Source organism: Equus quagga, chromosome 2 (assembly GCF_021613505.1).
Source record: "Equus quagga isolate Etosha38 chromosome 2, UCLA_HA_Equagga_1.0, whole genome shotgun sequence".
NCBI classification, from domain to species: domain Eukaryota; kingdom Metazoa; phylum Chordata; class Mammalia; order Perissodactyla; family Equidae; genus Equus; species Equus quagga.
In genome coordinates this window covers 133,931,636-133,958,514 of record NC_060268.1, presented here as the reverse complement: position 1 = coordinate 133,958,514, position 26,879 = coordinate 133,931,636, and the positions used below count along the sequence as shown (strand labels likewise).

Here is a 26,879-nt window from a genome sequence, read left to right as displayed (position 1 = left end):
ACTAAGGAAATGTTATTTTTATGAAGTACACGAGCCCATACACGTAAATACTTCGTTATTAATTATTAATAAAGCATACGATTGTTCAGAGTGGCATCTAGCGACACATGATTCAGGCTCATTTATCAAAGTCTAGTTTTAACCAACATCCAGAATATAATTGCTCGAATCAAATGCATTTGCTTGTCATTTTTTATAGCCAGGATAGCTGGATATTTGCCATCTTCTACTCAGAATAATATTGTAGCTAGTGATTACCCGTTGGCTTGGCTTTTAAAGAAATTTAAAACAAATTTATCGATTGTTGGCTTAAGGATTCATTCGCCTCTCAGAAATGTGGTCATGGATTCCTGCATTCCTTGATAAATCTGCTCCTGCGCCCTTGCACGAGGATAGCTTTCTTCAGCCACACCATGATCTTCACTGGCTTGCTGGGGATTAGAACCTGGGTCTTAACCTTCAGGGAACATGGCTCACACCCTGGACTGTGAGTGTCTGTATTAACAACACATTTCAAACATGCAGATGATGATGATTATTGAAAGGGTGCTTTAGAATCATGCTAATGGCATCAATCTCCAGCACACACTTGCGTAAATTAATTCTGCTTTTAAAATCAGATGCACTGTTAGCTGCATTAAAGATGGATATTTGACATTTATCATGCAGACTAGGACGGGTGGTTTAATCACATGAAATTTCTGTAGAATCTTTGTGGCTGTATAAACACGCACAGTGGCGTGTGTCCTTGCACACATGACCATCAAGTTCACAGTCCCATCTCCGTCCTTGTGCCACGGTGAGAAAAACAGGGTAGAGGCCACGTGTTGCTAGTCAGTATAGTGGATCCATAAACATCTTTCCCCCCTACCTTTTCTTTCTCATGACTCCGAGCATCCCTGGGCTGTGAAACATGCCCCCTCCTCTCCATGGTTGAGTTCCAGGCCTGATCAGTGGCACTAAACATTAAACTCTTGTCTTTGAGAATAATAGGCTTTGCTTTCTACACCCTCAAGCATGTTGAGCTACTGTGCAGGCTGGAAAATAAAAATGTTCTAATTGTGTCTTTTAAATAAGCATAGGAGTGAATTAATTAGACCATATTTTGTCTTTAGTTGCTTAGTTACACAATAGTATTCCTGAGCACGAGTAAGATAAATTGGCTCTTTTTGTGCTGCCTGTCCCTTAATCATAATTACTGTATTGCTTAGGAGAGTAAAGCATACATAGATTTTGAATTTTTTATTAATAGTCAAAAATATGCATATGATATATAAAGTATATGCTGTTCAACCTGTTTTATATGCTTTTATGTGAGAAGAAGTTTTATTGTGGTGGTAACATTTGCATTAGTTGCTCAAAGATGTAGTTCTGGGAAATACATAATTGAAATGTTTTTGAATTGCTTTTTCTGGCCTTTTCAATCTTATTCAAAATAATAGTGCCTCCAGTCCTGGAGCAGTCATTCTCATTTGATTTAACATCTTTCTTTGCGCCGCATGCGTGGCGCCCAGTTTTAACCCTGCAGAGCCTAGATGAGGTTCTGTGATTCATTGGCCTCATACATCGCTCCTTATGTTTTTGGGCTCGCACTGTCCAGGGGCAGGGAGACAGCAGAGCGCCTGCATCCTGCAGCTATTACTCCAGTGCCCTTCACCCTTGGCACACTTCCACGTTCCTTGCAGATGGCTCCAGGGTTAGAGATCATAGGAATTTGTTTTAGCTTAAGCCAGACAATGCTATGTGCTTGCCTTCTGGGGTCTTGCAAAATGGGATGTTGCTACTGGAACTTGGGTTTCTAGCCCCCTCCCCCCACCCTCCACTCCACCAAGGAAGGCAGCAAGAGTTGGGCAGCTTGATATAGTTATTGAACAATGGGAAAGTCTGCCTTAAGACCCAGGGTGCATGCTGGGTAAACGTATGTGAAAATTGACTCCATTGTTCTGTTGTATTTGAAAAGCAAGTAAATTATTTACAGATATTTGCTAATTAAAGCACATGTTTTACCAGCACAAAAGAACACAGTATAACTGGAGACAAAGCCCTAAGTGAGAATAATTTAAACTTGCTAATTCTGTGTGTTCTTCTTAATGGAAGAATGTGTTTTAAAAATATGTATATATACCTACATATTAAATTGTTTGTATATGGGTATGGATGTATAGGGTTTTGTGGTTTTTTTACCCCTACAAGGGAAGCCTTGCATGCTAAAGAGAAAACAGGACAAGTTACCCTTCAGTTACTTATCACTAGGCCTGGCTCAAGCTCCCTACGGAACATCAGAGGTGGAAATCATTTCGATAGAATACTGTTTTCCGTTTGGTCCAAGCTTTGCTTGCCATCATCTAGTTTGAGGCCAGCTCAGAGTACTACTGGAAAAAAATCAAACTAGCGAGATATACCAGAGAATACGAATGTTCTCACTCATTATCTTGACCTCAGACGTTCCTCAACGACAGGCCCGGGTATAATTGTTTTTCTTCTGTGACCACCCAACTTTAAGGACGTTCTGGTTGGAAATTTCCACTGTGGAACGAAGGCCACTGACATGCACTGAAGGGGTCACATGCAGAGAAGGTTGCTTATACTGTTCCCAGAGACCTTCTCCTGGCTGGAACGTTGGCGTATCCATAGTTGCAGCTGGTCCCTCTGGCTCTGCCATCGGCACAGACACATTTGGTTTAAGGTGTGATTGATTGGAGATTCCTTGGCATTGTTGATAAAAACGACCAACAGGACTTGCCGTGGTTATCTAAGAAAAAGACTGGTGTCTAATTTGGCATGGACATTTTAATAGACTCACAGATTGAAGAGAATGCATCCAGCCCCCTTTATTTATAGATGCAGAGACTAAAGCCCAGAAAAATCTAGAACCTGTGAATGACAGAAGTGGAACTAGAACCCAGCGTCCTCAGGCACAGTGGTCTGCTGCTTTGGGGAAGGGCTGCTCTCTTGAGGTTATACTCTGAGAAAGTAGGCAAGTGTTTTCCATAGTTGTGTTTAGGGTGGGTCATTCCAGTCCCCTGTCTTATACCAGTAGATGGTGCCTCTATGGGACATCACTTTTATAAAATCACTAATGCAGAGTATGGACTTTAGTCTAATGACAAGATACTTGCCAAAGGGCAGTGATTACATAGAAACCAGGCTTGACATTCAGGGTCCCCGACTGGATGTCACCTTCATTGCCTTCATTTCCATATTCTTTCCTGAAGCCGAGAGGGCCCTCTAATGGGGATATTTCTATTGACTTAAGAAAAGCTTTGTCGAGATATTGCTCTTGGTAATAAGTGGAATTGGCATTTTTGCCACCATCTCATATTCATAGATGGTTTCATTCATTCAGAAATGTTGAGTGTGTGCCTACTGTGTGTCAGTTCTCTGCACTGAGCATATAATAGTGAATATGACTAATACACAGATAAAGGTTTCTGTTCTCACAGAGTGAGCTTACTCTCCTGTAGTAAGAAGAAGCAACTTAATTGATCATTCAAAATAAAGGAAAAGTATCTCCATAAATTTTAGTCTCAGAACCACATTCACGCTTCCTCCTTCTAGAGTGTTTTCCCTTCTCTTCTCTATGTATTCATAATCCAGAGAAAATGTCCCAACTGTCTCTTCTTCAAAACCATCTGCAGAAGTTTCACACAGTGTTTTCAATGAAGTCACATTTTCTGTTTATTGAGTAGTCATTATGTGTCAAGCATTGCATATATATTAATATATAAATTAAATATTCATTTAATTCTTCAAGAAATTCTCTACGGTTGTAGTATTATGACATTTTCATACTTTATTAATGAAGCAAATGAGACCAAAGAGATTAATTAACTTGCCCAAGGTCATATATAGCTAAGACTCAGAGCCAAGATTGAAACCCAGTTTCTTCTGGATTCTGCCAGGACTGATGACCTTTATGTCCCTCTATAACTTTAGAATATATTGAGAGCTCCTAACATTGAGACTTTCATTGTATACTGACCTATTGTCTGATTGAGCCTTTATGAAGAGTGTTTCTTTTGGTCTTTCATTTACTTATTCTGCGTATGGTTCTTGAAGGCTTCTATCTTGTTCTCTAGGAACCTGCTGTCAAATTGGCAGTTGACAGATACACAGATAACTCAGTAATAATACTGTGCACTTGTGTAATAAAATGTTTAAAAGGGCTCTTTAAATCGCACATCCCCACAGCAGGCACACAGTGCCTCTCGATCATTTCACGGGAGAGGGAACTTGGCCTCAGTCCCTCCAGACTGCCTTCTCTCGGGCCCTGGAGAGACAGAGGTGGGAGACCAGGCAGATCGTGTCTTCTTGGAGCTTACCATCAAGTCGGGAGCACTCTCATGATTGATCAAACTATCACAAATAAGTGGGTGATTTTCTGGTGTGGTCATTGTGAAGAAGGGAAAATGCGGGGACCTATGATAGGGCTGCCTGATCCTGCCTGGAAGGGCTGTGGAGGCATTTGGGAGGAAATAATGTTTAAGCTCAGCTGTAACGAGATTCTGGGGTGAAGACTGGGAAGAGGTTTCTTGGCAAGATGTGGAGGTGATGGGAGCTGTCTCCCTGCAGGATGATTTCTGGGCTGATTCTAATCTTGGCAAATCCAGTAACAGGTTAGAGATGCCACTGATGCTCACTTGAGGCACGATTGTTCTAGATGTCATTGATATCTAGACACCTAGACAGCATCTTCAGAGCTGATTTACATTGTCTGGCTCTGGAGAAGGTTGAAAATAAGGGTCAGCAAACTAAGGCCTGTTGGCCAAATCTGGCCTGCTGCCTGTTTTGTAAATAAAGTTTTATTGGCACACAGCCATGCCCAGTTGTTTACAAATTGTCTCTGGCAGCTTGCACACTGTAGTGGCAGAGTTGAGTAGTTGCGACAGAGACTGTATGACGCACAGAGCCTAACATATTTACTCTCTGGCCCTTTACAGAAAATGTTTGCCTGACCGCTGGTCTAAAATGATATTCATAAAGGTAATAATAAAACTAAATGCTGACAGCTTTATAAGTGACCTTTTATTTGCTCCTCAGAACAATAACACTATGAGGTAGGTTCTAGTGTCATCTCCATTTTGCAGAAAGGTAATCTGAGAGGTTAGGTAACTGGTCCAGGTTTCGAAAGTCATGCATCAGGCAAATGACAGAGACTGAATGGGAACTCGAACCATCTTAATTCCAAAACACAGATGGCAGAAACATTGTGCTGTCGTGTTGACAAGAAGAGGAAACAGGGTTGGTGTCAGAAAAGGGGTATCAAATTGCTGAGATTTTCCTCTGTGAAATAAAACTGCACAACAGTTGTATCCATCTTTCAAGGTCCTGTTCAAAAGCCGCCTCCTCTGAGATGTCTTCCACTGACTCTAGGGGAGCAGGGAGCTATGAGCAGAGGCACACGTGTAAACACCCACGGGGCCAGGCAGGTAAGAAGAAGTGAAGTCAGCCAGGTGTGCGAGACAATATAATGTTTGGGGGAACTGGGCGGCACGTGACTCGTTCTAATGTTGCTTCTCAGGTCCTGCTCATCATTGCCGGGCAGGAATGTTGTCCCATATTGCCAGAACTTTCCATTTTTCCAGAGACATGCCAGAAATCCAGATTTTTGTGTGATTTTAGTTGGCAGGTCAATCCACTTTTTCAAAAACTGTGTGTGGCTAAACAAAACATGCCTTCGGTCTAGAGGCTGCCACCTTGCAATTTCTAGAACAAAGCTTTGGAGTATTACGATTTTTGAAACTTTTTCATATTTGGCTAATTTTCTATAAATAAAGCAAAAGGAATCTGTTGGTCCTAAAGGGGCAGCAAAGAAAGCAGTGGGGGAGAGCCGGGCTCTGTCCTGGGGGCACAGGTCCGCCTCAGGGAAGGTACAGGGATCGAGATGTGGAAAGAAAGAAGTGCGTGAGTGGGAAGGTGGCCTGTAGCCATGCGGCTCCTCGAGAAGGGGAGCTTGTGAGCAGGCCCTTGAAAGTTACCAGGGCTTTCATTTTGAATAATGAGGGTAAGAGAGGGGGAAATCTAGGCAGAAGAAAAGCTGTAGGCAAATAGGAAGGAAGGACATATGGACCAATACAGATAATACAATTATCTGCATAATGCAATGCAGATAAAGTCTGCATTTGGCAAGAGAGCAGGGTCTAGAGGAAATTAAGGTAAGCTGAGGCCAGACCTCAGGGAGTCTAGCAGGTCAGTTTTAGAAGACTGGACTTGAATCTGAAGGCAGTGCTGATTAATAATTTCACATGTGTGTTTTCTCTTTCTAGTTAGAATATAAACTCTTAGTCTTGAAGCTTAGTGAACCAAATGTGACTATTTACTCTGCCAGTTAGTGGCTGCATATTACCTTGGTCAACTTAATCTCTGGGGTGTCAAGTTTCTTTATCTGTGAAATGGGTTAATCTTGCTGCACTGTGAATATCAAATGCAAGTTGTGTGGGCGTAGAGCACCAAACCATGCCCTGTCTTATCCCAGGCTTTTAGCATATACTAGTCATCTGCCCTGCCCTTCCTGGTCAGGAACCAAATCCTAACTTTATTGTCCCTGTTAAGCCTGTCATGGTGCTAAACTGTTAATAGCCTCTTAATAAGTAATTTATTGTTTGAGTCATTAGACAACTAACTATTGTTTGAGAAACAATAACTAAGAAAACTATCCATTATAAATAGAGTTAAGCTTCCTGGTTCTCCATCTGTCCCAAGAGATGTTTCTGATGTTTAATTTCAGAAGTTTTGATCCCTATTTGAGGTTTCCAGTCACTGTGAAGGGGACACCCTCAAAACTATTCTGTTCTGTTCCATTTAGGTCTTAAAGGACCTTTAGGGGTATCTCTTCCATCAGCCACAACAAAATAAAATGAGATGGGAGAATGATGGAGTCAAGAGACAAAACCTGCATTCCAGATGTTCCATCTCAGTATGCCAAAGAAAGTTCAAACCTGGTCCTTCCCAGCCCCTCCCCCGCCTTCATGATGCAACCTCCAAGAAACCTGGTGTTGATCTGCTGAATGTGCACAACATTGAATTTATTTTAAATACCCTCACTTTCCCACCATTTTTTACAAGCCTCTCCTATTTCCTATTCTTCAAAACACCCCTATTTTGAAAATTTGTTTCACCCTCTTCTCATCTCCTCCTCCTTTTCCTCTTCTTTTGGTGCTGGTGGTGGGGAGTGTGTTACAAGCCAACTCCCTTAAGATGGGTACTGCCAGGTTCTTTTAAAAAAGCAGAAAGCATTAGCAAAATGATGTAAAGGGAGAGGGTCCCAGCCAAAATGGCTGGGGATCTTAGAAGAAGGATCTTCAAAATAGAGACTGCCTGCTGAGCCATTAAATCCTTTTGCTTTGGGTTAATCCCACAGTGTATATCAGATTACTAGAATGCAGATGAAAACACTGCTGTAGGACTCAGTCTCCTCACCAAATTATTCCAGAATCTAGTGTCCAAGGGTTATAAATACAGAAAATAATTGAATTCTGTATGTCTTAAGTGAAATAATCTGTTCCATTCTGTTTCTTGTGAATATTCTCCATAATAGTCTAATTGTGTTTTGTGCTCCTGGGGGCTGAATGTGTTGGTTCAGCAACAATGCATTGGGTTGTAAAATATGAATCCCCAACTATCTGGGCAGGCAAAAAGAAGGTTCTAATAAAAAAGCTGAAGATGCTTTTCCTAATGCAAATCGCATGAATCATGTAAATGGTAGTGTCTTTTAAAATTATCAACAGGCTCTGTTTTTTTTTTCTTTACAGTGGTAGGTTCTGTTTCTCACTCCACATTTTTGATGTTACTAGATCAGTAATTCAATAGACAGCTAAGCAGGTGTTCAAATCACTTCTGACCCCCAGAATTCCTTAAATGACCCCTCGAAGCAGTGGAGTGAAAACATTCTCAGCATGTCAGAATATTGAGATATCTCAGTTGTCTTAATTTTTTTAGGGGAGGGGGCTTAATTTTTAAAGCCTCTTTTCTGCTCCCCTCCCGCCCCCCTTTTCTCTTTTTAAGCAAAGAGAAGGCTTGCCTTGATCTTGGCCTTCAGGACTGGGGGATTGTGTGTCTACAGGACCTGCAGATTATGCTTATAGGCAACACAGTTCTCACTGGGCAGCTGTGCCAAGGGCCTTTAAAAGATGTCTTGAAAAAGTGGGAGGAGGAAAAGAGACATGAGGCTTGGGATTTTTCGGTGGTAGCTAAGGACATAATATAATATTGCTCTTGAAAAGCATGACATTTCTATTTTTAAATATAGGCCTTTTGACTGCAAACTTTTATTCAGTTAAATTGAAGCAGTATTTATTGGTGTATATGAGGTACTATGGAGATGATAGAGATGGATAAGATCTGCCCCTCTCCTAGTTGCTTAGAGAAGATGAAACCTAAAGTTAGCCTTACTGGGTAAGATTGTATTTTCCTTTGCCCCTTCCATCCTGAAAGGTATGCTGATACTGTTAAATAGTATTCCTGGAAATTTCTATGGGTATCCAAAAAAGAAAAGATCTCTTGTGTAGGCAGTTGCTTCAGGATTCAGGCAGTTGCATAAAGCATTTTTCCATTGGCTTGTCAACTTCTTAGCAGAAATTAATCTAATTTCCAGGCATGGTTGAAACTAGTATTTAGCACCTTGTTTCACAGGCTTAATTTCATTGTCAGGCAAAAATGTGTAAATGTATCCCACGTTAAAGATTAGTGTATTATTATCCATTGTTGCGTAATGAAGTACTTCAAATTTTGTGTCTTAAAACAAGATTTACTATTCACAGTTTCTGCGGGTCAGGAGTCTAGGAAGGCTGTCTGAGTGCCTCTGGTTCGGGGTCTCTCAAGGCTGCAGTCAAGGTGCCCGCCCGGGCTGTAGTCATCTCAAAGCTCTGTTTGGGTAGAATCCACTTCCAAGCTCACTCCCTTGCCTGTTGGCAGGCCTCAGGTCTTCACGAGCTGTGAGACTGAAGGCCTCATTCCTCCCGGGTAGCTGGCCTCAGCCTCCCTCAGTTCCTTGCCATCCTGCATGGGCTGCTCCACTGGCCAGCTTTCAACATGGCAGCTGATTTCCCTCATGGTGTGCAAGCGAGACTGAAACCACAGTCCTTTTGTAACCTAATCTCAGAAATGACATCCCATCACTTTTGCCTAATTCTGTGTGTTGGAAGTGAGACATTACATCCAGCCCACACTCAAGTGGAGGGGATTACACAAGGGCATGAATACAAGGGGTGGACATCATTAGGGGCCATCTTAGAGGCTGCCTGCTGCAGTCAGCAATGGGACCCATCACTTCAGTATAAAGTTAGTCTGATGAGGGTCGAATGATATTCTTCTTACCCTGTCTTGTTTTTCTTTTCTTCTCCTTTTGTTGTTATTATGCATTCTCCTTGGGTGGTTCCTTCCAAACACCTCCCCACTCTTCGGGGTATTTAATTATAGATGACATACAGAGTAGACAGCAGGTTGCTTTAATCTTTTAAAGATTTGTTAGTCTTGGAGCATGTCAACAAGCTGTATTGGGTCTTTCTTAAACCTAATGTCTTGATCAGTGAATCTGAAGAGTTTTGCTAGAAAGGGCGTTGTGTCTGGTGTGATGATGAGTCTGCAGGTAGAAGGGGAAGGAGGGCCCTGTACCTCATATAATTAAACAGATTCCTTAATGCATAGGAAAATAGATATGTTTCATGCACAGTGGTTGAGGAGGGGCATTAAATCAGATTGACATATGTCCATGTAAAGTGGTCCTAAACATCCAGCTGAAAGAGATTGTTGCCCCAGTTTTTGTCTCTAATGAGTTTGTCTGTAGGAGATGAGCATGTCCCCACCAGGCTCCAACCTTGTGCATATGTCAGGGAGCAGCTGGCCTTCCGTCTCTTAAATTCTGTGGAAATTAGCTGATTCCTGGGAAAACTCTTTCCGGGAGGGTGCAACTTGGTTTTCAACAAAATGCTCAAAACATACATACGTAAGCATTAAAAGTTTGAGAAAAAGGTGACATTAAGCAGATTCTGGTCAATTTTTAAAAATGGAACTTGATTTATGGGGTAGCTTTCCTACTAACCCTACTGGAAACTTAGAGAAAAGGAGTCTGGATTCAAATTTAGAAGCATGCATCAGCTGTAAGACAATGCATGGGGCATCTTGTGTTTTTTCTTTTTTTAACCTTGAATTTGACAGTGTACCGTGTTCCTCCCAGCGCCTTTGTATCCCCTGTTTCCTCTGCATGCACAGTGTCCTGTGTTCTGCTCCTTCCTTCCCTCCCCTCTTAACCTTGCTAGCTCCTTCTCTTCCTTAGAGTCTGAGCAGAGAGCCCTTACCTGACCACTCATGGGAAATCACCCCCAGTTCCACCGCTTGTCTCCCGTTATTGCCTCTTCCAGTTCTTTTACTTTGGATTTTATTATTTTTCTGGCTCTTCTGCCCCACTCCCCTCTCCCTCAAGACACATACACACACACCCCACCCCACCCCACCCCACCACACCCTACACATGACTGTAGGCTCCAGGAAGGTAGGGATTTTTGTCTGTTTTATTCCCGACTGTAACCCCAATGCCTGATATATAGTTAGTGCTCAATAAATATTTGTTGAATGAATGAAATCACTTATGACAGTTTCTTATTCTATAAATCACGTTTCGCTGAGGGCTGTTGTGTACTGTCTTTCCCTCCAACCTCCCTTCGAGACTGGTGTCCATGTTTCCCCAGCTGTTCCTAGTGCCTAACACAGCTCAGAGTAGATGCTCAGGACATTGAGAATGAAAGAGCGAATGGCTTCTCTGGCAAAGGACTAGAAACATAGTAACCTTCATTTCCTAGGCAGGGAACAGGAGGCCCTGGGTACTGTGCATTTGAAGGGCAGCACCAGTGTCTTATTCATCCTTATCTCTCCATGGCTGGTATTCAGCTCAGTGCCTGGCACAGAACAGAGTTAATATAGGTTAATTGGATCAGACTGACTTGAGTTGGGGAAAAGCGAGAACAAAATCCCTCCTGACAGTATCCTTGGATGAAGCTCAGCTTGTGAATTCTCCCTTAAAGGTGCTAAGCATGGGTCCTTCTGCATTCCCTTCTGCAACTGTTTTGTCGGAACACCCAGTAGCACTCATCCATCCATCCATCCATCCATTCTTTAAGCTCCACCTAGAAGAGTACAGGATCTTGGAAGGCATGGAAGGCTATGCAAGTTTCAGCCCTGCCTTCAGAAAATTTACCCTGAGGAAAACCTGGGCTTTATTCTCTGGTTTATACAACCTCCCTGAGGTGGCAGAAGAGTTGGAATCAGGTGCCTGTACTTGCTGGAGTCTGTCCTCTGTGTTGGCCTCCACACCACAGTCTTTGAACAGGAGTAGAAAGGTCACCAACTGTGGCTGCAAATTGGCTCTTGCGTTAATCCTGGCTTACTCAAAAACACTCAATATTTTTCCAAACTGAGTTTAGAGCTTTTGATTGAAGCCTGAATCATTTACCGTGGCAGAGCACATCGCCAATATAGGAAAAACTAGAACTTAAAAATACAAAGCCCCTTTAAGTAATCCAATATAGGATAATTACATTATTAAATAAAGCTGCGGGTCTCAAATTATTCCGCTGCCATTGTACATGTGAGGATAATAATGTGAACTGTGCTAAGTGAACAGAGCAAAAAAATGTTTAACAAGAGGGAGCATGTCTAAATCATATGTTTATGTTTAAATAGAGGCTACACAAAACAGGAAGATTTACTTGGTTTCTACATTAAAGCATTCTAAATAGGCATAAGGCTTTCAGTGATTCTCTGTGAAGACGGCTCTTCTTATTAATGACAGCAGTATATCAAGACTCCGTGCCAGATCAACAATAACCTTGAAAGATTCAGACGGCTTCCACTGTGATTTTCTTATACCAACAGAGGCAAAGACTTTTCTTCTTCCTTTTAGGGTCTGTATGAAATATGGGCCCTGCTAAAACTGTGTACCTGGTCAGAGTGTCATATGCTTGTAAAAACTAGGTGAAAAAAGATCAGGAGATGTAAAAGTAGTGGTTTGAAGTCATTTAGCATTTTAGAACATCTGGATTGGATGGTGGTTGAGTTTGAGTTTTATTGTTATTGTCTTTACTTTTCTAGAATGTTCTTATAGGTAACTCAGCTGGGCCTTACAGGAGCCCCTGGAATTGGGCTGATTTATCTTCTTTTGCTTATGTTTTAATGGCCAGAGCTAAGCATATGGGTGCCAAGGTAATTTTTATTATGGCAACCTGAAAGTAGTTAAAAAAATAGACTGTGAGTTAACACCCTATTCGATTGGCCAAAGGAAGGGTGGGCAGGCTCGACCATTGATGTAAGGCATCTTCTGTAGATATCAAATGCTTGCCTGTTTAGAGAGGAAATATCTAGGATGACTTTTCTTGCTTTTCATGTAAGTTGTTTTTAATTTGGGGGAAGGTAAAAGATGCATGCATGGTAAGTCCAAAAGGAAAGACATGGACCTGGGAATTAGTGAGAAGATGTTTCTGGGGCTTTCTTTGAAATTGGACTCCTGTCAGGGGAGCAGGCTGCAGCCTAACAGGTTTTAGATTAGTGTGTATTAAAAATGTATTTAGGAACATAAAATATTTAGGATTTTTGAATTACTTGTTTGATACGCAAACGCCTTTGGCTGTACCATGAAGGATGGTGGCATTACATTTGATGAATTGCGCTTCAGAGTGGTCTTCTGTTTGCTTACCCCATCTAATTGTTCCAGGATGGGTTTCCAAAATTCATTGAGCCCCAAGCTTCACCCAAATGACTGGTGAGGGAGAAGGAAACAGTTGGAAGAGAAGGGGCTGGCTTGGGAAATTGGAACCCAATACACTAATGAGCCTCCATGGAAAATCCATTTCATCATGTTAAGGGGGTCAAATTAAACCTTTGCAGACTTGAGAGGATCTCTTTATCAGTCAGACAACATAAAATTCTTCACATTTTTAACCAGCACATGAATGGAGATTTCTGTAGTCTTAGTTTGGGGAGAAAAACACAATACAAGTTAAAAATTAAAATCCTGTTTGTTTCTTTAAACTTTAAATCCCACCCACTCCAGGAAATTGGCAGGATGTAGGGGAGGGTTCTTTTGTCCCAGGGTAGGAGTAGGGCAGAGTGTTACTACTGAAAGGACCTAAGGGACCAATTTCTCAGAAGGATGACAGTGCTCCCAAAGCTGGCTTCTGGTCCCACTTCAGTTTTCTCATCTCTAAAATGGGTCCAAGAATACTTACCTCAGAGAGTCCTCCTAGGGGTTAGATAAGATGCTGTCTGTTAATTTCATAGATTAGTGTATGAGTAAAATAAAGCATCTCAGAGTTTTCGACTGCCGTATCCTTGAGGGCTGAGGAAAATGACTTGGAAGCTCAGACATTCTTCATTGCTTTCTGGCCCAGCTTTCCCTTGGAGGTACCCAGCAGGAGCTACAAGGGTGTTATTCTTCTCAAAGAAATAAGAAGAGTTAGGAACACACACAGTCACTCACAGGTAACATCTGAATACCACTCACCCTCATTCCCTCATTTTCAGTTCAAGTGATAATTATGGAATAGTAGTAATAACCATCATTTCTTGGACGCCTACTCTGTGCTGACTAGTGTATTGTAACAACTTCACCACTCTAACTACCATATGAAGTGGGTTCTTTTATCCTATTTCCCTGTTGTTTTTAGATGAGACCTTGGCAAGATGATGCCATGTCCCAAGATTAACATGGGTATTAAGCTCAGTAGAGCTGCATTTGAACCGGGGTCCATCAGATTCAGAAGCCAGTGCTTTCTCAGCCACCCCTTAGTTTCTCCCAACATGGAACATCCAGAGATGGTGTGCCATTAAAATAAGTATTTGTTGTATGCTTTAGGCCCAGCACAGTCCTTGGCTCTTTGGGAAGTACAAGAGAAGTAGACGTTAGGCAAGGGCACTTAAAAAGTCTCTGTAATTCAGGTGTTTATTGTAGAAGACAGAACTATGCAATTCAGCATCAAATACTGTTGCAACAAAGATTTAACATTATATCGCATGTAATAAGAACAGTAATTCCCAGTTCAGGGGCCAACTTAGTACTGATATTGTTTTATTTTTTTTAAAGATTGGCACCTGAGCTAACAGCTGTTGTCAATCTTCTCTTTTTTCTTCTTCTTCTCCCCAAAGCCCCCAGCACATAGGTGTATATTCTAGTTGTGAGTGCCTCTGGTTGTGCTATGTGGGACGCCTCCTCAGCTTGGCCTGATGAGCCATGCCATGTCTGTGCCCAGGATCCGAACCCGTGAAACCCTGGGTCTCCAAAGTGGAGCTCACAAACTTAACCACTCGGCCACGGGGACTGCCCCTGATATTACTTTATTTTGCCTTGAAAGGACATTAAAAAATAACTACTACCATCCGTTGCCATCCTCATTTCAAAGGAAAAAAAGGATATCATGACACCAGATGAAAGGAAGAGAGAAAAAGTCTTAAATAGAAAGAGTGTATGGGGGCCCCTCCAGATCAGTGCTGCTCCCTTCTTCTCTCAGCTCTCTGCCTTGGGAGGCTCCCCTGTGTGGGCTCCATTAACAGCTCCTGGGCCCTGTGGCTTCCAGTGGGGTTCAGCCACAGAGGTGCCTTGCTAGGAGGGGGAGAAAGGGAGGAGAGTGAAGGCAGGTATTTATTCCCTGTTCTTTCCTGTGAGATTCCTCCAGGCTGTTGGTGTCCTTCTAAGGAAGAGTCCCTGCCACTAGTAGAAGGGTCTGCTCTGATCCTGGTAAACACCCCTCCCGCCTTTGACCATTTGGCCTAGGAGTGGTGATAGCTGTGCTACTGCTAGCCCAGATTCCGGTACTCTCTCTCTCATGGTTCCTTTACACCCACCAACATCTTTGTCATTAGTCCCTTTGTAAAATCCTCCCTGGATTATCATTATTCAAATGTTCTATTTATTATCTGGTGGGATCCTAACTGATATAAGGATAGAAATCTAACAAATTCAGCTTCATGAAATTCTCACGGCATTGTCTTCATTTTTCTCACTTCATGGCTGGCCAGTGCAAGCTTCATCTTGTCAACCCACAGTACCATTCTGTCTTGCTTGACCTTCTTGAGCATCTAATTGGCAACCACGTGCCTATAGAGTGAAAACTTTTTGCTCACTCTGTGTGTCCTGTTAGCAGAACACACTAATGTGTAACAAGGAGTGTAACAGGGGCAAATGGGTAGGTGCCTCGAATTGCAGTGAGTCTGAGGGAGACTTGAAAGCAAGAGAGTGGTGAACCCAGCCAGGCCCAATGGTGGCACTTCCTTTCCCTTGCCTGAATCCATTGGTACACACATTAGGTACACATGCCTGACATGAGTGGTTAAAGCACAAGTTGATGTGGTTGCTGCTAGTCTTTAAAAAAGTTGACACAACAGTTTTTTTTCATTTTTAGTTTCTATCTTGATGAAAATTTCTCACTCTTGTGGAACCGGTTGGACTATTATTTTGGTTTCACAATTTATTTAGCTAACGTCACCTGTTGATGTGTTTAGTGTTCCCAACTTCTATCATATTTCAACTGCTTAAATGAATATTTAAAAAATCCAGGATCTTCGGGGAAGATAGAGGTAAATATGCTGTTTTCCTCTTCTCATTCCATGCTCTCCCTGCCAACCCTTCTGATGTCACACTTATGTGCTTACTGTCCTTTGGACTCTATTAACACAGCTGAATATAGCGCTCCCCAGCAATGAGCTGTCATTGGGGACCATGTGGCATTACAGGGAAGGTCCCATTCATGTTCTCTCTTCTGAGGAATGATATATCAGTAAAGATACAGGTTCAGCTGTGTCTAACAGAGACTCAGAATTACAGTTGTTTGAATAAGTTGGGAGTTCAAACTCTCGCCTGTGTTGTAGCCTAGAGGTGGGTGGTTCAGGGCTAGCGTGGTGATCCGCGCCATGAGGTCGTCCAGGGACCCAGCTCCTTCAGTCTTTGTCTCCTGAGAAATTTGCCCTCATTTGTATGGTGCAAAGGCTTATCTATTCCCTTTGAGGGTACGACCTGGAAATTGCACACATCACTAATACTCAAATCCCATCAGTCAGAACTTGGTCATATGGCTGCACCTGGCCATAAGAGAAGCAGAAAAATGGGGCTTTTATTCCATGCCCAGCAAATTAACAGTTTTTTATTAAAGAAGAAAGGAAGAATAGATATGGGGAGAGGTTAGCCACAGTTGGGGAGTATCAAATTCTTCTTGTGTCAACTAAGATCTTTTCTTACATGTAAGCCAAATGGACTGTGCAGTTCCACTGAGCTTGAGTTGACTCTGAGACATCTAAATTAACAACTAGGGACTGGAGTCCAGATGAACTTTTGGGACCAAACTGTAGAATGTAGTCATGGGCTTAGCGGTGAACATTGGAATCCCCGTAGAGAATGATTTCTTCAGTCGCGATATGCAGAAAAAGAAGACCGGGACCCAGACTGCGTCTAAGGTTATATGTTTCCTACATTTTCCTAGTAGGGAGATGGAATAAGGAAGAAGAGAAATTGAACAAAGAAAAGAAATGTAGAGATGGTAGTGTTTTTCATGTGTCCATTGAGTATCTCCACATCTTGTGAGCAGAGCCACTGACTGCCTTTGTTCTGGACTGTCTTTACAAGGGTGTTTATATAGTGAACAGCCTTGGGAGAGAGAGCCTATGTCTTCCTCCAGAACAAAGGGCAGGCATGCTTACTGAATAGCATTAACAATTTGGGTTCCCTATGCTCAAGGTCCTTCTCCTGTAATGCCCCCCACTGTATGTGCAGGTATCATTAGTCCTCTTTGCCTCTCCTTTTGGGTATTGGGAATTAAAGAACCAACACAAATGCTGATACTTTGACTACAGCCATTGCTGTGAGCAATAGACCCTTTTCTGTCTCTGATCAGAGAGGTCTTGGGTCCTCTATCAGCATCCGTGAAACTGTGGCAGGCTAACTTGTCAGTTTGAAAGTAGAGTAAAATCTCACCCCTTTCATAGTTCTTAACAAGAGGGAGCATTTCAGGTCAAAGGTAGGGTTGTTCATTGTCAAATGCTACTCAGAGGTCAGGCAAAATGAAGAATAAGAAAGGCCTTGGTTTGGTGATCTAATACAGTATTTCTCAAAATTTTTGGACTCAAGACCCTTCACACTCAACTATTGAGGACCCCAAAGAGCTTTTGTTTATGTGGGTTACACCTATTGATGTTTACTGAATTAGACATTAAAATTGAGAAAGAATTTTAAATACTTACTTCATTTAAAAATAAAAATAATATTACATCCATATGCAAAAAAATAAATGTCAGGCTGACCCTCACATCTTATACAAAATTAAGTCAAAGTGGATTTTACTTCTAAATGTAAAACTATAAAACTTTTGGAAGGAAACATAAGAGAAATTCTTCATGACTTGGGATTAGGCAAAGAGTTCATAGATATAACAGCAAAACCACAATCCATAAAAGAAAAAAACTGACCAATTGGACTCAATCAAAATTTTAAACTTTTACTTTATAAAAGACACTGTCAAAAGAATGAAAAGCCAGGCTATGGAACGGGAGAAAATATTTTTAAACCACATATCTGACAAACGACTTGTATCCAGAAGGTACAAGAATTCTCAAAACTCAACAGAAGAAAACAAACAACCCAATTTTAAAAATGAGCACACACTTCACCAAAAAGGATATACGGATGGTAAATTAGCACCTGAAAAGATGTTCAACATCGTTAGCCATTAGGGAAATGAAAATTAAAAAACATGATGAGAAACCACCACATACATATTAGAATGGCAATGATAAATTAATTAACGGTGACAGTGTCTAGTACCAGCGTGGATGAGAAACAACTGGAACTCTCATACATTGCTAGTGGGAATGCAAAATGGTACAGCCACTCTGGAAAACAGTTGGGCAGTTTCTGTAAAATTAAATATATGCTTACCATGTGACTCAGCAATCCCTCTCCTAGATATTTACTCCAGAGAATTGAAAATTTATGTTCACATAAAAACCTGTATGTGAGTGTTTATAGCAGTTCTATTTGTAATCACCAAAATTGGAAACAGCCCAGTGTCCCTCAACAGGTGAATGGGTAAACAAACCTTGTGATACATCCATACCATGGGATACTACTCAGGAGTAAAAAGGAACAAGCTGTGGATACTTGCAGCAACGTGGATGGATCTCAAAGGCATATGAGTGAAAGAAACAGTTGCAAAAGATTTCATACTGTATGATTCAATTTATATGACGTTTTGGAAAAGAGAAAACAAAGCAAGAACAGATCACTGGTTGCCATGTGTTAAAACTCATAGAACTCTACACCAAAAAAGGAAACATTACTGTAAGTTAATTTTAAAAATAAAAATAACAGTATAGACCCATTATGTAAATGTAACACATTTTAATGGAAATTAACCATATTTTCAAAAACAAAAAATTAGGAAAAACAGTGGCATTGTTTTACATTTTTGTAAATCTCTTTACAGTCTAGCTTATTTGAGACAGCTGGATTCTCATATCTGCTTCTGCATTCGTTCTGTTGCCGTACCATCTATCATATAGAATCTGGAAAACCCCACCATGCACACTTGAAAGAGAATAAGAGTGAAAAAAGCAAATAATGTCTTATTATGATCATTCTTTTCACTCTGTGGACCACCTGAAATATTCTCAGGGATTCCCCAGGGTTCCTGGACCATACTCTGAGAGCCACTGATAGAATACACTGTCCCAAATGTCAGACATTTTCATAGCATCTTGACTTTTTTTTTTTGCCATACCCACACGTCCCCTGTGTTTACTTAATGGTTTTGTTCAAATTGACCCATTTTTAAACTTAAATTTATTTAAAGAGGAAACTTTCTATATTTTCTGTAAATGGAAAACCAGTACCACTTTCCCAAAAATGGAAGTAACCACAAAAATAAATAAGCAATGAGTAACTTCTGTTAAAAAAAAAAGTTTATCCATAAACTCATCTCTGCATGGCGTGCTTTGGAAAACACCGATGCAGAGGACTAATGGCAATGATGATAGCTAATGCTGACTTACCACTCCATTTCTGTAACCCATTTAATCCTTGCGATTACTATGACAGGTAGGTGGTATTATTGTCCTTTTTTTTAACCTATGTTAAAAAAATTGAAGCACAGGGAGATTAAAGAAGTTGCCCAGTGTTCCACAGAGAGTGAAACTCCAGGGCTGGGATTTGAACCCAGGCAGTCCAGCTCCAGAGTCCAGGATGAATGCTGTGTTGGCAGATAGGAAGCCTGGAGTCTTGTCCAAGTTCTACCAGAGGTTGGCACTGGGACATGTCGCTGAACCTCTCTGTCCTCATCATTATAATGACAGAGGTGGACTAAATCAGGGCATGCAAGTTTAAATTGTGGACTCCTGCCCAAGGGACCAGGCAGGTAAGGGAAAGCGGGCTGAAAGTAAAGTTATAGGGAGTGGTGGGACAATGGTAAATTACAGATCTTGCATCTGTCTAAAGAAAGCAACTGTTCCTCAGTTTCAACTGGGTTTTTTTTTTTTTTTTTTGCCAGATACCCCTTTTATTTTCTAAGAGAAGACAAGTCTAGATACTTTGTGTAAAATTTCTCAACTTTTAGAACACTTGGAGAGGTCAGCCATACACACGGGCTGGCTGATTTATGACTTCTTGACTAGATGAACTCTTCTGACTTAGAGGATTCCATGATTGAGTAGCTGTTTTTATAAAATGGTAGAAACAAAATCCAAATTACAGAAATAGGCAGTTTAAAACGATGATGAAAGGGGATATGGACTTAGAAAGTGTCTCAACACAGCCTACATAAATATTGATCAGGAGCTGGGTTAATTGAAAAGCCAAGGTACATTAATAGAATAACAAAGTGTTTTTCTTTGTGTTCCTTTTGTGTTGTATTAGGGTAAATCAGCAATATTTATCCCAGTGCTAATTCTCAGTTTGCGGAGAGCTAATGTAAGCATGAGATGAGCTTATTGAAATTCTTTTCTTAGACATAGAGACTTGCCCAAATGGTGAGTATTAGGAACTTTAGTCAGCACTTGCTCAGAATAGTAAATACGAGCATGTGATTTATGGCATTGTGTGTACAAAGTCATGTTTCCTGAGACATTTTCTATATATATGTTGGCTGCTTTGTTTTTTGGATTGGTTTGTTGTTTTCCCCTCCTCCGCTTATCAGATTTCCTTCTAAATCCTGGCATTTGACAATGTTGCAGGGCCAGTTTCTCTGTGAATCCACAGTAAAACATACTGGTGGTTTCACAATTAATCCAAATGTGGGTTTATGGCTTATGCATGTTTATGTGAATTCCTGCATTTGTTTTTATGTATTGTGTATATATTCAGGAGCTCTGTTTCAGAGAGACAAAAAAGGAGGGAGGACAAAATCTAAAGACTGAATCTTGAAAGATGGGTTTATTCATCAATGACATCATAAGGATTGTATTTTCTCTGGGTTAATAAAGTATTTGTTTGGCGGGTGTTGTAAGCCAGCCAGAGCTAGTCATGCCATTTCTTGGAAAAGATCTGAAGCAACTGGTAATTGAAATGATAATCATTTGATCATAGTTAGAGCTATTTGAAAATAACACTCATCTCCAAACTAGTCTCTTCTGAGGAACCATATTTGGTAACATTATTGCCAAATTCTGTCTTTGCTAATGTTGAGACTTATTAACCATGATACTTAATTATTTTCCAGGATATTCTAAACTTGATTTCTGGTGAGCTCTGTCGAGAAGCTGAGCTGTTCCCATATGCTTTGAAACAATACCCAGCCTGAATTTTTATTCTGACATTTAATAATCACCATGTAATAGCTATAAAAATGCGTGACAACTACAGATCTTTTATTTCAAGAGGATGGTGTGGTGAACCAGAGTGAAATCACCCGTTGAAATAGTACTTTGTAATATGCCCCAGTGTTTATAAAGTATTGAAATTTTTTTTCTTGAGCAGAGGGTAAAAACAGTTTCTCCTTTGTCTCCCATTTAGTGGAAGTTCACATTTATTTGTGATAAGAGAGAAGGTTCCATTACAGAAGTTTCACTTTTTATTTTTGATAGAGTATTTGTTATTTTGCTGCTCATTAACAAACTTCCTTCTCAAAAGCAGCTTGGAATTGGATGGGGAAAAATGAAATTTTAGATCCTACCTTTTAAAAAAAAACTCTAAAAACTAAATCCAGAGCTTCTTATTGTGTGGAGCTTATCTTAATAAATGCTTTTTTGTTTGGTTTGGAGTAGTGTGCGCAATACTGTGTAAGTGTGTGCGTGTGTCTGTATGTGTGTGTGTGTGGGTGGGGGAGAAGGAGGAAAGAGTCATGTTTGACAGCAAAATTAGCCAAAATCACTTGTGAATTCCTTTTGTTTAATAGCTTTGAGACATCTTCCTGTTGTCGTTGGTCAAAAATATTTCTAAGATTTTGTAAGCTTAGGGGTTTTCACAGTTAAGCTTTCTTCAGAAATGTGAAGTAAAAGAAATGAAAGAAGTCGCTTCAAGTTGAAATGTCAAATGCTTCAAATAATTTAACTTAAAACCCAGTGAGATGATCTTCTTAAGCCTTTTCCAAAGACTCTGGGTAAGAGAGCTCCCCCCCCTTGGCTCCATGTGTGGATATCTACTAAATATCTTGCTGGATTAATTCTGAGTCAGAAAAGTTGGTTGTTTCCTGGAAGCAATTAGAGATGCTTAAAATTCAAATTTATGATCCATAGGACAAACTGAAGTTTCAACTACTTTGCTTAGATTCAAAAGCTTTCTCCTCACTCGCCCTCTCGCCTCTTACCCCATATGTATTAAAAGAAAAAATCAGTTCATTTCTCAACTTACAAAGTTTTTAAGAAACATGAGAATGTGTAAGTTTCTTTCAGTGGGAAGCACATAACATTTATGAAGTATTTCTTTTGGGATTACATCACAGTTTTATTTAATTTTAGGACAAAAGTTAAATTCAATATTTGTGTATAAGCCAAGGGAAAATGTACCATAAACATAGGAATTTGGGGGTGAGTCAGAGTTCCAAGAATCCCAGATTTACTTAGGCCATTTATATAGAGACAGGCTAACCATTAGTCATCTAGTTCTCACTTTTTATTTTTGCAATTAATTGCACCTAAAAATTAGCTTTCACCCAAGTGGTCAGATAGGCAGAGTGGGCACTGGCAGCCAGCATTAAAAATGGCTATTAGAATTACTGCCGAGTTTTTGGATGCTTTCTAGTCATAGAATAAATATATCCTATAAATTACTCCTCAACTAGACAACTAGCGGTGAAAAGCCATTGAAACGAATTGAGTTATTGAAGATTCTCTGTCACTGAAAAGTCATTGTCTGCTTGCATAAGGTTAAACCACTCAAATGGTATTTCACATGGGCTTGTTGAAAATTTATCATTTCCTTCAGAACCACAAATAATGTTTTTTGTTCTTTCCTAACCACCTCTTGTAGGATGAAGTCATTGCTGTTTCCGAAAAGGTGATTGTGAAGCTTGAAGACCTGGTCAAGTGGGTACATTCTGATTTCTCCAAGTGGAGATGTGGCCTCCAGGCTGGGTCAGTGAAAACGGAGGCATTGGGAAGAAATGGACAGAAGGAAGCTCTGCTGAAGTACAGGCAGTCAACCCTAAACAGTGGACTCAACTTCAAAGATGTTCTCAAGGAAAAGGCTGACCTTGGTAAATATAATTTGCACTTCGAAATCTAATGTGTAGGCGTATCCAGTAACTAACTTTTTTTGTTGTAGATTTTTCTGGAAACCCTGTTTTATATATATATACATATATGTATATATATATATATGTATATATTTATAAATTTTTTTTTAACCTCAAAGGAACCTGGGAATATGGACGGACAGATAACTGGGTGGGTGAGGAACAAACGTTACCTATTGGATCACAGGGCCTTCTATGTGTGGAGCCCTGTGCTGGAAACTAGGTGATACAACACATGGCCTTAAGCAGCTTCCAGTCTGTGTCAAGGCATAAGACTTAATTAGGGCACCTAAAATTGAATTAATAAGGAGTCTAAATATTTGGTCTAAGCAGACAGCATGACATCTATTAACACCGGGTCAGAATTTCATGTTTTATGTTGGATGGAAAGCAAAGTGAGGAAGAGAGATGAGTCAGTTAATGTGGAGCCGGAGAGCAGTGTCAAAGCGGGGGAGCCACTGGTTGGCAATTTGTGGCATAGGTTTCCCTGAGCTTTTTGGCATTTAGTCATCACCGTCAACTGTATATTGTTTTTCTTTCCTTCCTTCCCCTCTTCCAGTATAAGTTTAGAGGAGAACTTGAGATTTGGAGTATTCTGATTAGTGTTTGAATCCTGACTCTGCTGCTTATTTAATAGTGTGGCCTTAGGCAAATAATTTAACCTCCAGGCCTCAGTTTCCCCATCTGAAAAATATGGGAACTTTACAAGGTCACTGTGAGATGTAAGATATAAAGGGTCTAGCACAGTGATTGGTGGATATGAGAGGCTCTATAGTTATTTCTATTGCTCTTTCTTAACACTTTCTTCTCCAGTGACTTTTTGTGTCCCTACCTTGTTTTTCTCCAGTTTATATCTCCCTGTGGCATTCACTGACTTACTCTCCAAGCATTGCTCAAGACCAGAGTTGTTGACCTCTGATTTAGACTACTTATTTCCTCTTTAGACAAAGAGGAACTTCGCTTTTAACATATTAAGGCATCTTTTTCTTTCATTCTAGCACAATGCTGATTTTTTCGTAGCGCTATTTTGTGCCTTAATGTGACAACTTCCTGTTTTTTTTAACCTAGAATTTAACTGTTACAATAAACCTCGACTATTTATTTTAATTGGCATAAAGAGACTGAATAACACCAGTAACTGACTGTGTCTTTCATGTGATTCTGGTTTGTGATGAACTGTGTTGTGCTTTGGGAACAGCCTTAATGTTTTCTTGCAGTTTGAGTTTAACGATCAACAGCTTCCTGGCATCTTTTGGTAGATGTCAGACAATAATATTTTGGACATGGCGGCCTGATTGTCCTGTGCACATTGAGAGAAAATTATTAATCTAATGGTTTTCCTTTTAAAGCCAAAGATTTTTTTTTCAGTAATCTTCCTATATATGCTGTTACCCCCCCTCAATTTTTTGAACACACAATGACTAGTCTTCTGACGTGTGATAAGGCTGAATAATACATCTGTTGTGTTACTTTCCTAATGCATGATCTAAATTGTACTGCTATTGTCTTATGTTTTCCTTAACATTAAACCCTTTCTTTTGTTTGTTTGATTTTTTTTTCTTTTAGTTCTGGAATATACTGTTACTAATAAAAAACTAAACAGGAAACCCAGTGGGGGACAAAAGGATGTGTAGATGGTTAAGCTTGATGTCACACATATAAACAAGAGTATTTATAGCAGAGTTGTTTTGTGTTTAAAATTGATAGTTTATCAATGAATATAAAAAGAAACCCAATCTCTCAATTCTCTCAAAAGATTTAGAAATTTTGATCTTCCTGAATTCTAAAGAATGTCCATAATATACCCTTTTAATAGTTGATTCCAGAAGAAATTAGTGAATATTCATAGTATTTAGTGGTTTTAAAATCTAGTTGTTTATTAGATTCATTTAGGGGAATTTTAAAAATAATACTGGTTAGTGAGTCCAGCTTCCTCAGATTCTTCATTCAGTAGGTCTGAGGCAAGATCAAGCAATATGTGCTGATAAAGGCCTTCTGGGTGATTCTGATTTTTCTTTTTTTCATTTTCGGGGGGGCTCTTATTTGGGAGACAGCCGTACGATTAATGCTGAAGAAGGAAAAATAATCAACAGATTTGATTGGGAGGCTTGCCTCTGGTGAACAAGCAACACCATGTACTTTTTCTTTTTGTTTTTAATGTAAAATACCCCTTTAAGGATAGAATTTGGGGCCTTGAAATTCTACTCAGTTGGTATGAACTGTGGGGAATTCGAGACAAATAGCTTTTGTAATTGGAATGCACACTGTGTTGTAATAATGTGGAAAGAGAAACAAAAACTTTCCTTAATGTAATGAGTTTCCAGTATCTGCTTGATCTGAGGTTTACAAGTCTACATGGTTAGGATTTATGTTGGGGAGATAGGGGGTGTCATTTGCTGTATGCGTTCCTGTCCCGGCAAATTTCTCTGCAACCTCTTCCCTTCTCTGTCTGCAACATCAAAATATTTGTTGTCTGTACTTTTCTTTCTACACAGTGGTTTTCTTATCTCCTTTTCTCTTGGCCACAATGAAACCACTTCCAATACCACATTGTTAATGGAAGTTCACACACTTATTAGGTTTTTCCTTCTGTAGAACACTTCCAACTCCTCATTGTTCTTACCAAAGAAAGAAGATGAACTCTGAGATTACTTAAGACCCTCCTCTTTTTTTTCTGGTGGAAGTAAGCAAAGAATGAAAAGATCTCACCTTTCTGTGGATAAAGTAAAACTCCGATTTGTTATTTTTTTCACTGAATTATTTCATCATGTTAAAGTCAGTAATAAGATAATAATTGAGTTGACAAAGAAGGGATTTTACCATATAAAAGCTAATTAAAGAACTCTTCTTGCTCAGTGTTTAGGTAGCATAAGTTCCCTTTAATCCCAGTTTGTGTCACTTCCTGTCTCTGTCTGAATAGTAAAAAAACAAGAATGTTCTGAAAAATGTATGTCTGCCAACAAATTAATACTCCACAAAGAGAAACTCTGCCCCAAATGGCAGCTTCCAATAACTGCTCTGATTCAAATCACAACTCTTTCATTTTTTTAAACCCTTCCTCTTCAAGGACAATATTTGCGGATGTCATGTTTGCTTTTTAAAAATCTCTGGAGTTTTCATTTAAGATTCTAAATGACTGGTGACCGAAACTACAGATCTAGATAGTGGGAAAACTAATAATCTTCAAAAACACTTCCGAGATGTGTTAGAGTACATTCGTCCCCTTCCTTCCTCTTTGTCCTTTTCAAAGAAAGAAAGTTCAATATGAAACCAATTCAAATTGTGACTTTACTCAGTGAAATGTTTTACCTTCTTTCAGAGAGTTTCATACTGAAGTTTATAGAAAAAAAAGAAAAAATAACAGTGTTAAAATAGAAAGGTTTAAGGAATGTATTATTCATAAGCATAAGGAACACAGGAACCTGTTTTTCCAGAAGAATCGGGTTGATTAAATCATTCACTACACAAGCCTCTAGTTATTTATTTTTGTCTTTAGAATTACAGTACTTAGCTTTTGTAATAAAGTGGACTTGATACCCATATTTGGTATGGCAGTTGGAAGTTGTCAAATGAAGAATTATTTCATTTTACAAAATTTTTAGCAACTAAGAAATATAAACACTATCAGTTAAACATAGCAAACTTGCATTTTTTATTCCTTGGGCTATACTTTGAAAAAAAATCAAATTATTTTATATAACACTGCTTCTTACAGAGTTCCTTTAAGTGAAGCCTGAAAGCTGCAATGTAAGCTTTATTGGCCTATAAATATGTCATTATAGTTGGACTACATTTATATGCTTTGGATTGTTGTTTAAGCCAAGAAAATATGTCTCTACAGGTTGACTTTTTATTGAAACCCTTTGAGGCATACAACAGAATGTATTTTAGGCCAAGGTTATTAAAGCAGCATTTTCATTTTTTTTGCAGCAGACTCATTGTCAATTATGCTGCCACAAACTGTCTGTGGATGGGCAGTTATGAATGGTTTCATCTCCAAATATGTCTCTAGAAAAAAAAAGAAGAAAGAGAGGAATCTGAGCTGAAATCGAGAAAAGAGACCAAGAGATGTGGGTGTGGGTACGGCTGAATTTAATGGTGGGAGCTCCCTCAGTTCAATTTCTGTTTCTAAAGTCTCATCAAATTGAGAAAGAGTGACTTCCCCTAGCCCTTCTGGTTCTG

At 39.9% G+C, this 26,879-nt stretch overlaps 1 protein-coding gene across 3 annotated transcripts in view; it reads left to right on the top strand.

Annotated features, from left to right (window-relative positions):
- ARID5B (AT-rich interaction domain 5B) overlaps positions 1-26,879 on the top strand; it is a 175,025-nt gene that overhangs the window by 7,955 nt on the left and 140,191 nt on the right. The window contains exons 1-2 of one of the 3 annotated variants that reach the window (XM_046651242.1): positions 5,360-5,429; positions 22,433-22,658. In XM_046651242.1, the coding sequence (XP_046507198.1) occupies positions 5,388-5,429; positions 22,433-22,658 (268 nt within the window). In that variant the 5' untranslated portion in view covers positions 5,360-5,387. Of the gene's footprint in view, positions 1-5,359; positions 5,430-19,977; positions 19,996-22,432; positions 22,659-26,879 lie in introns of those variants that run through there. The other 2 variants (XM_046651244.1, XM_046651239.1) reach the window with 2 other exon arrangements.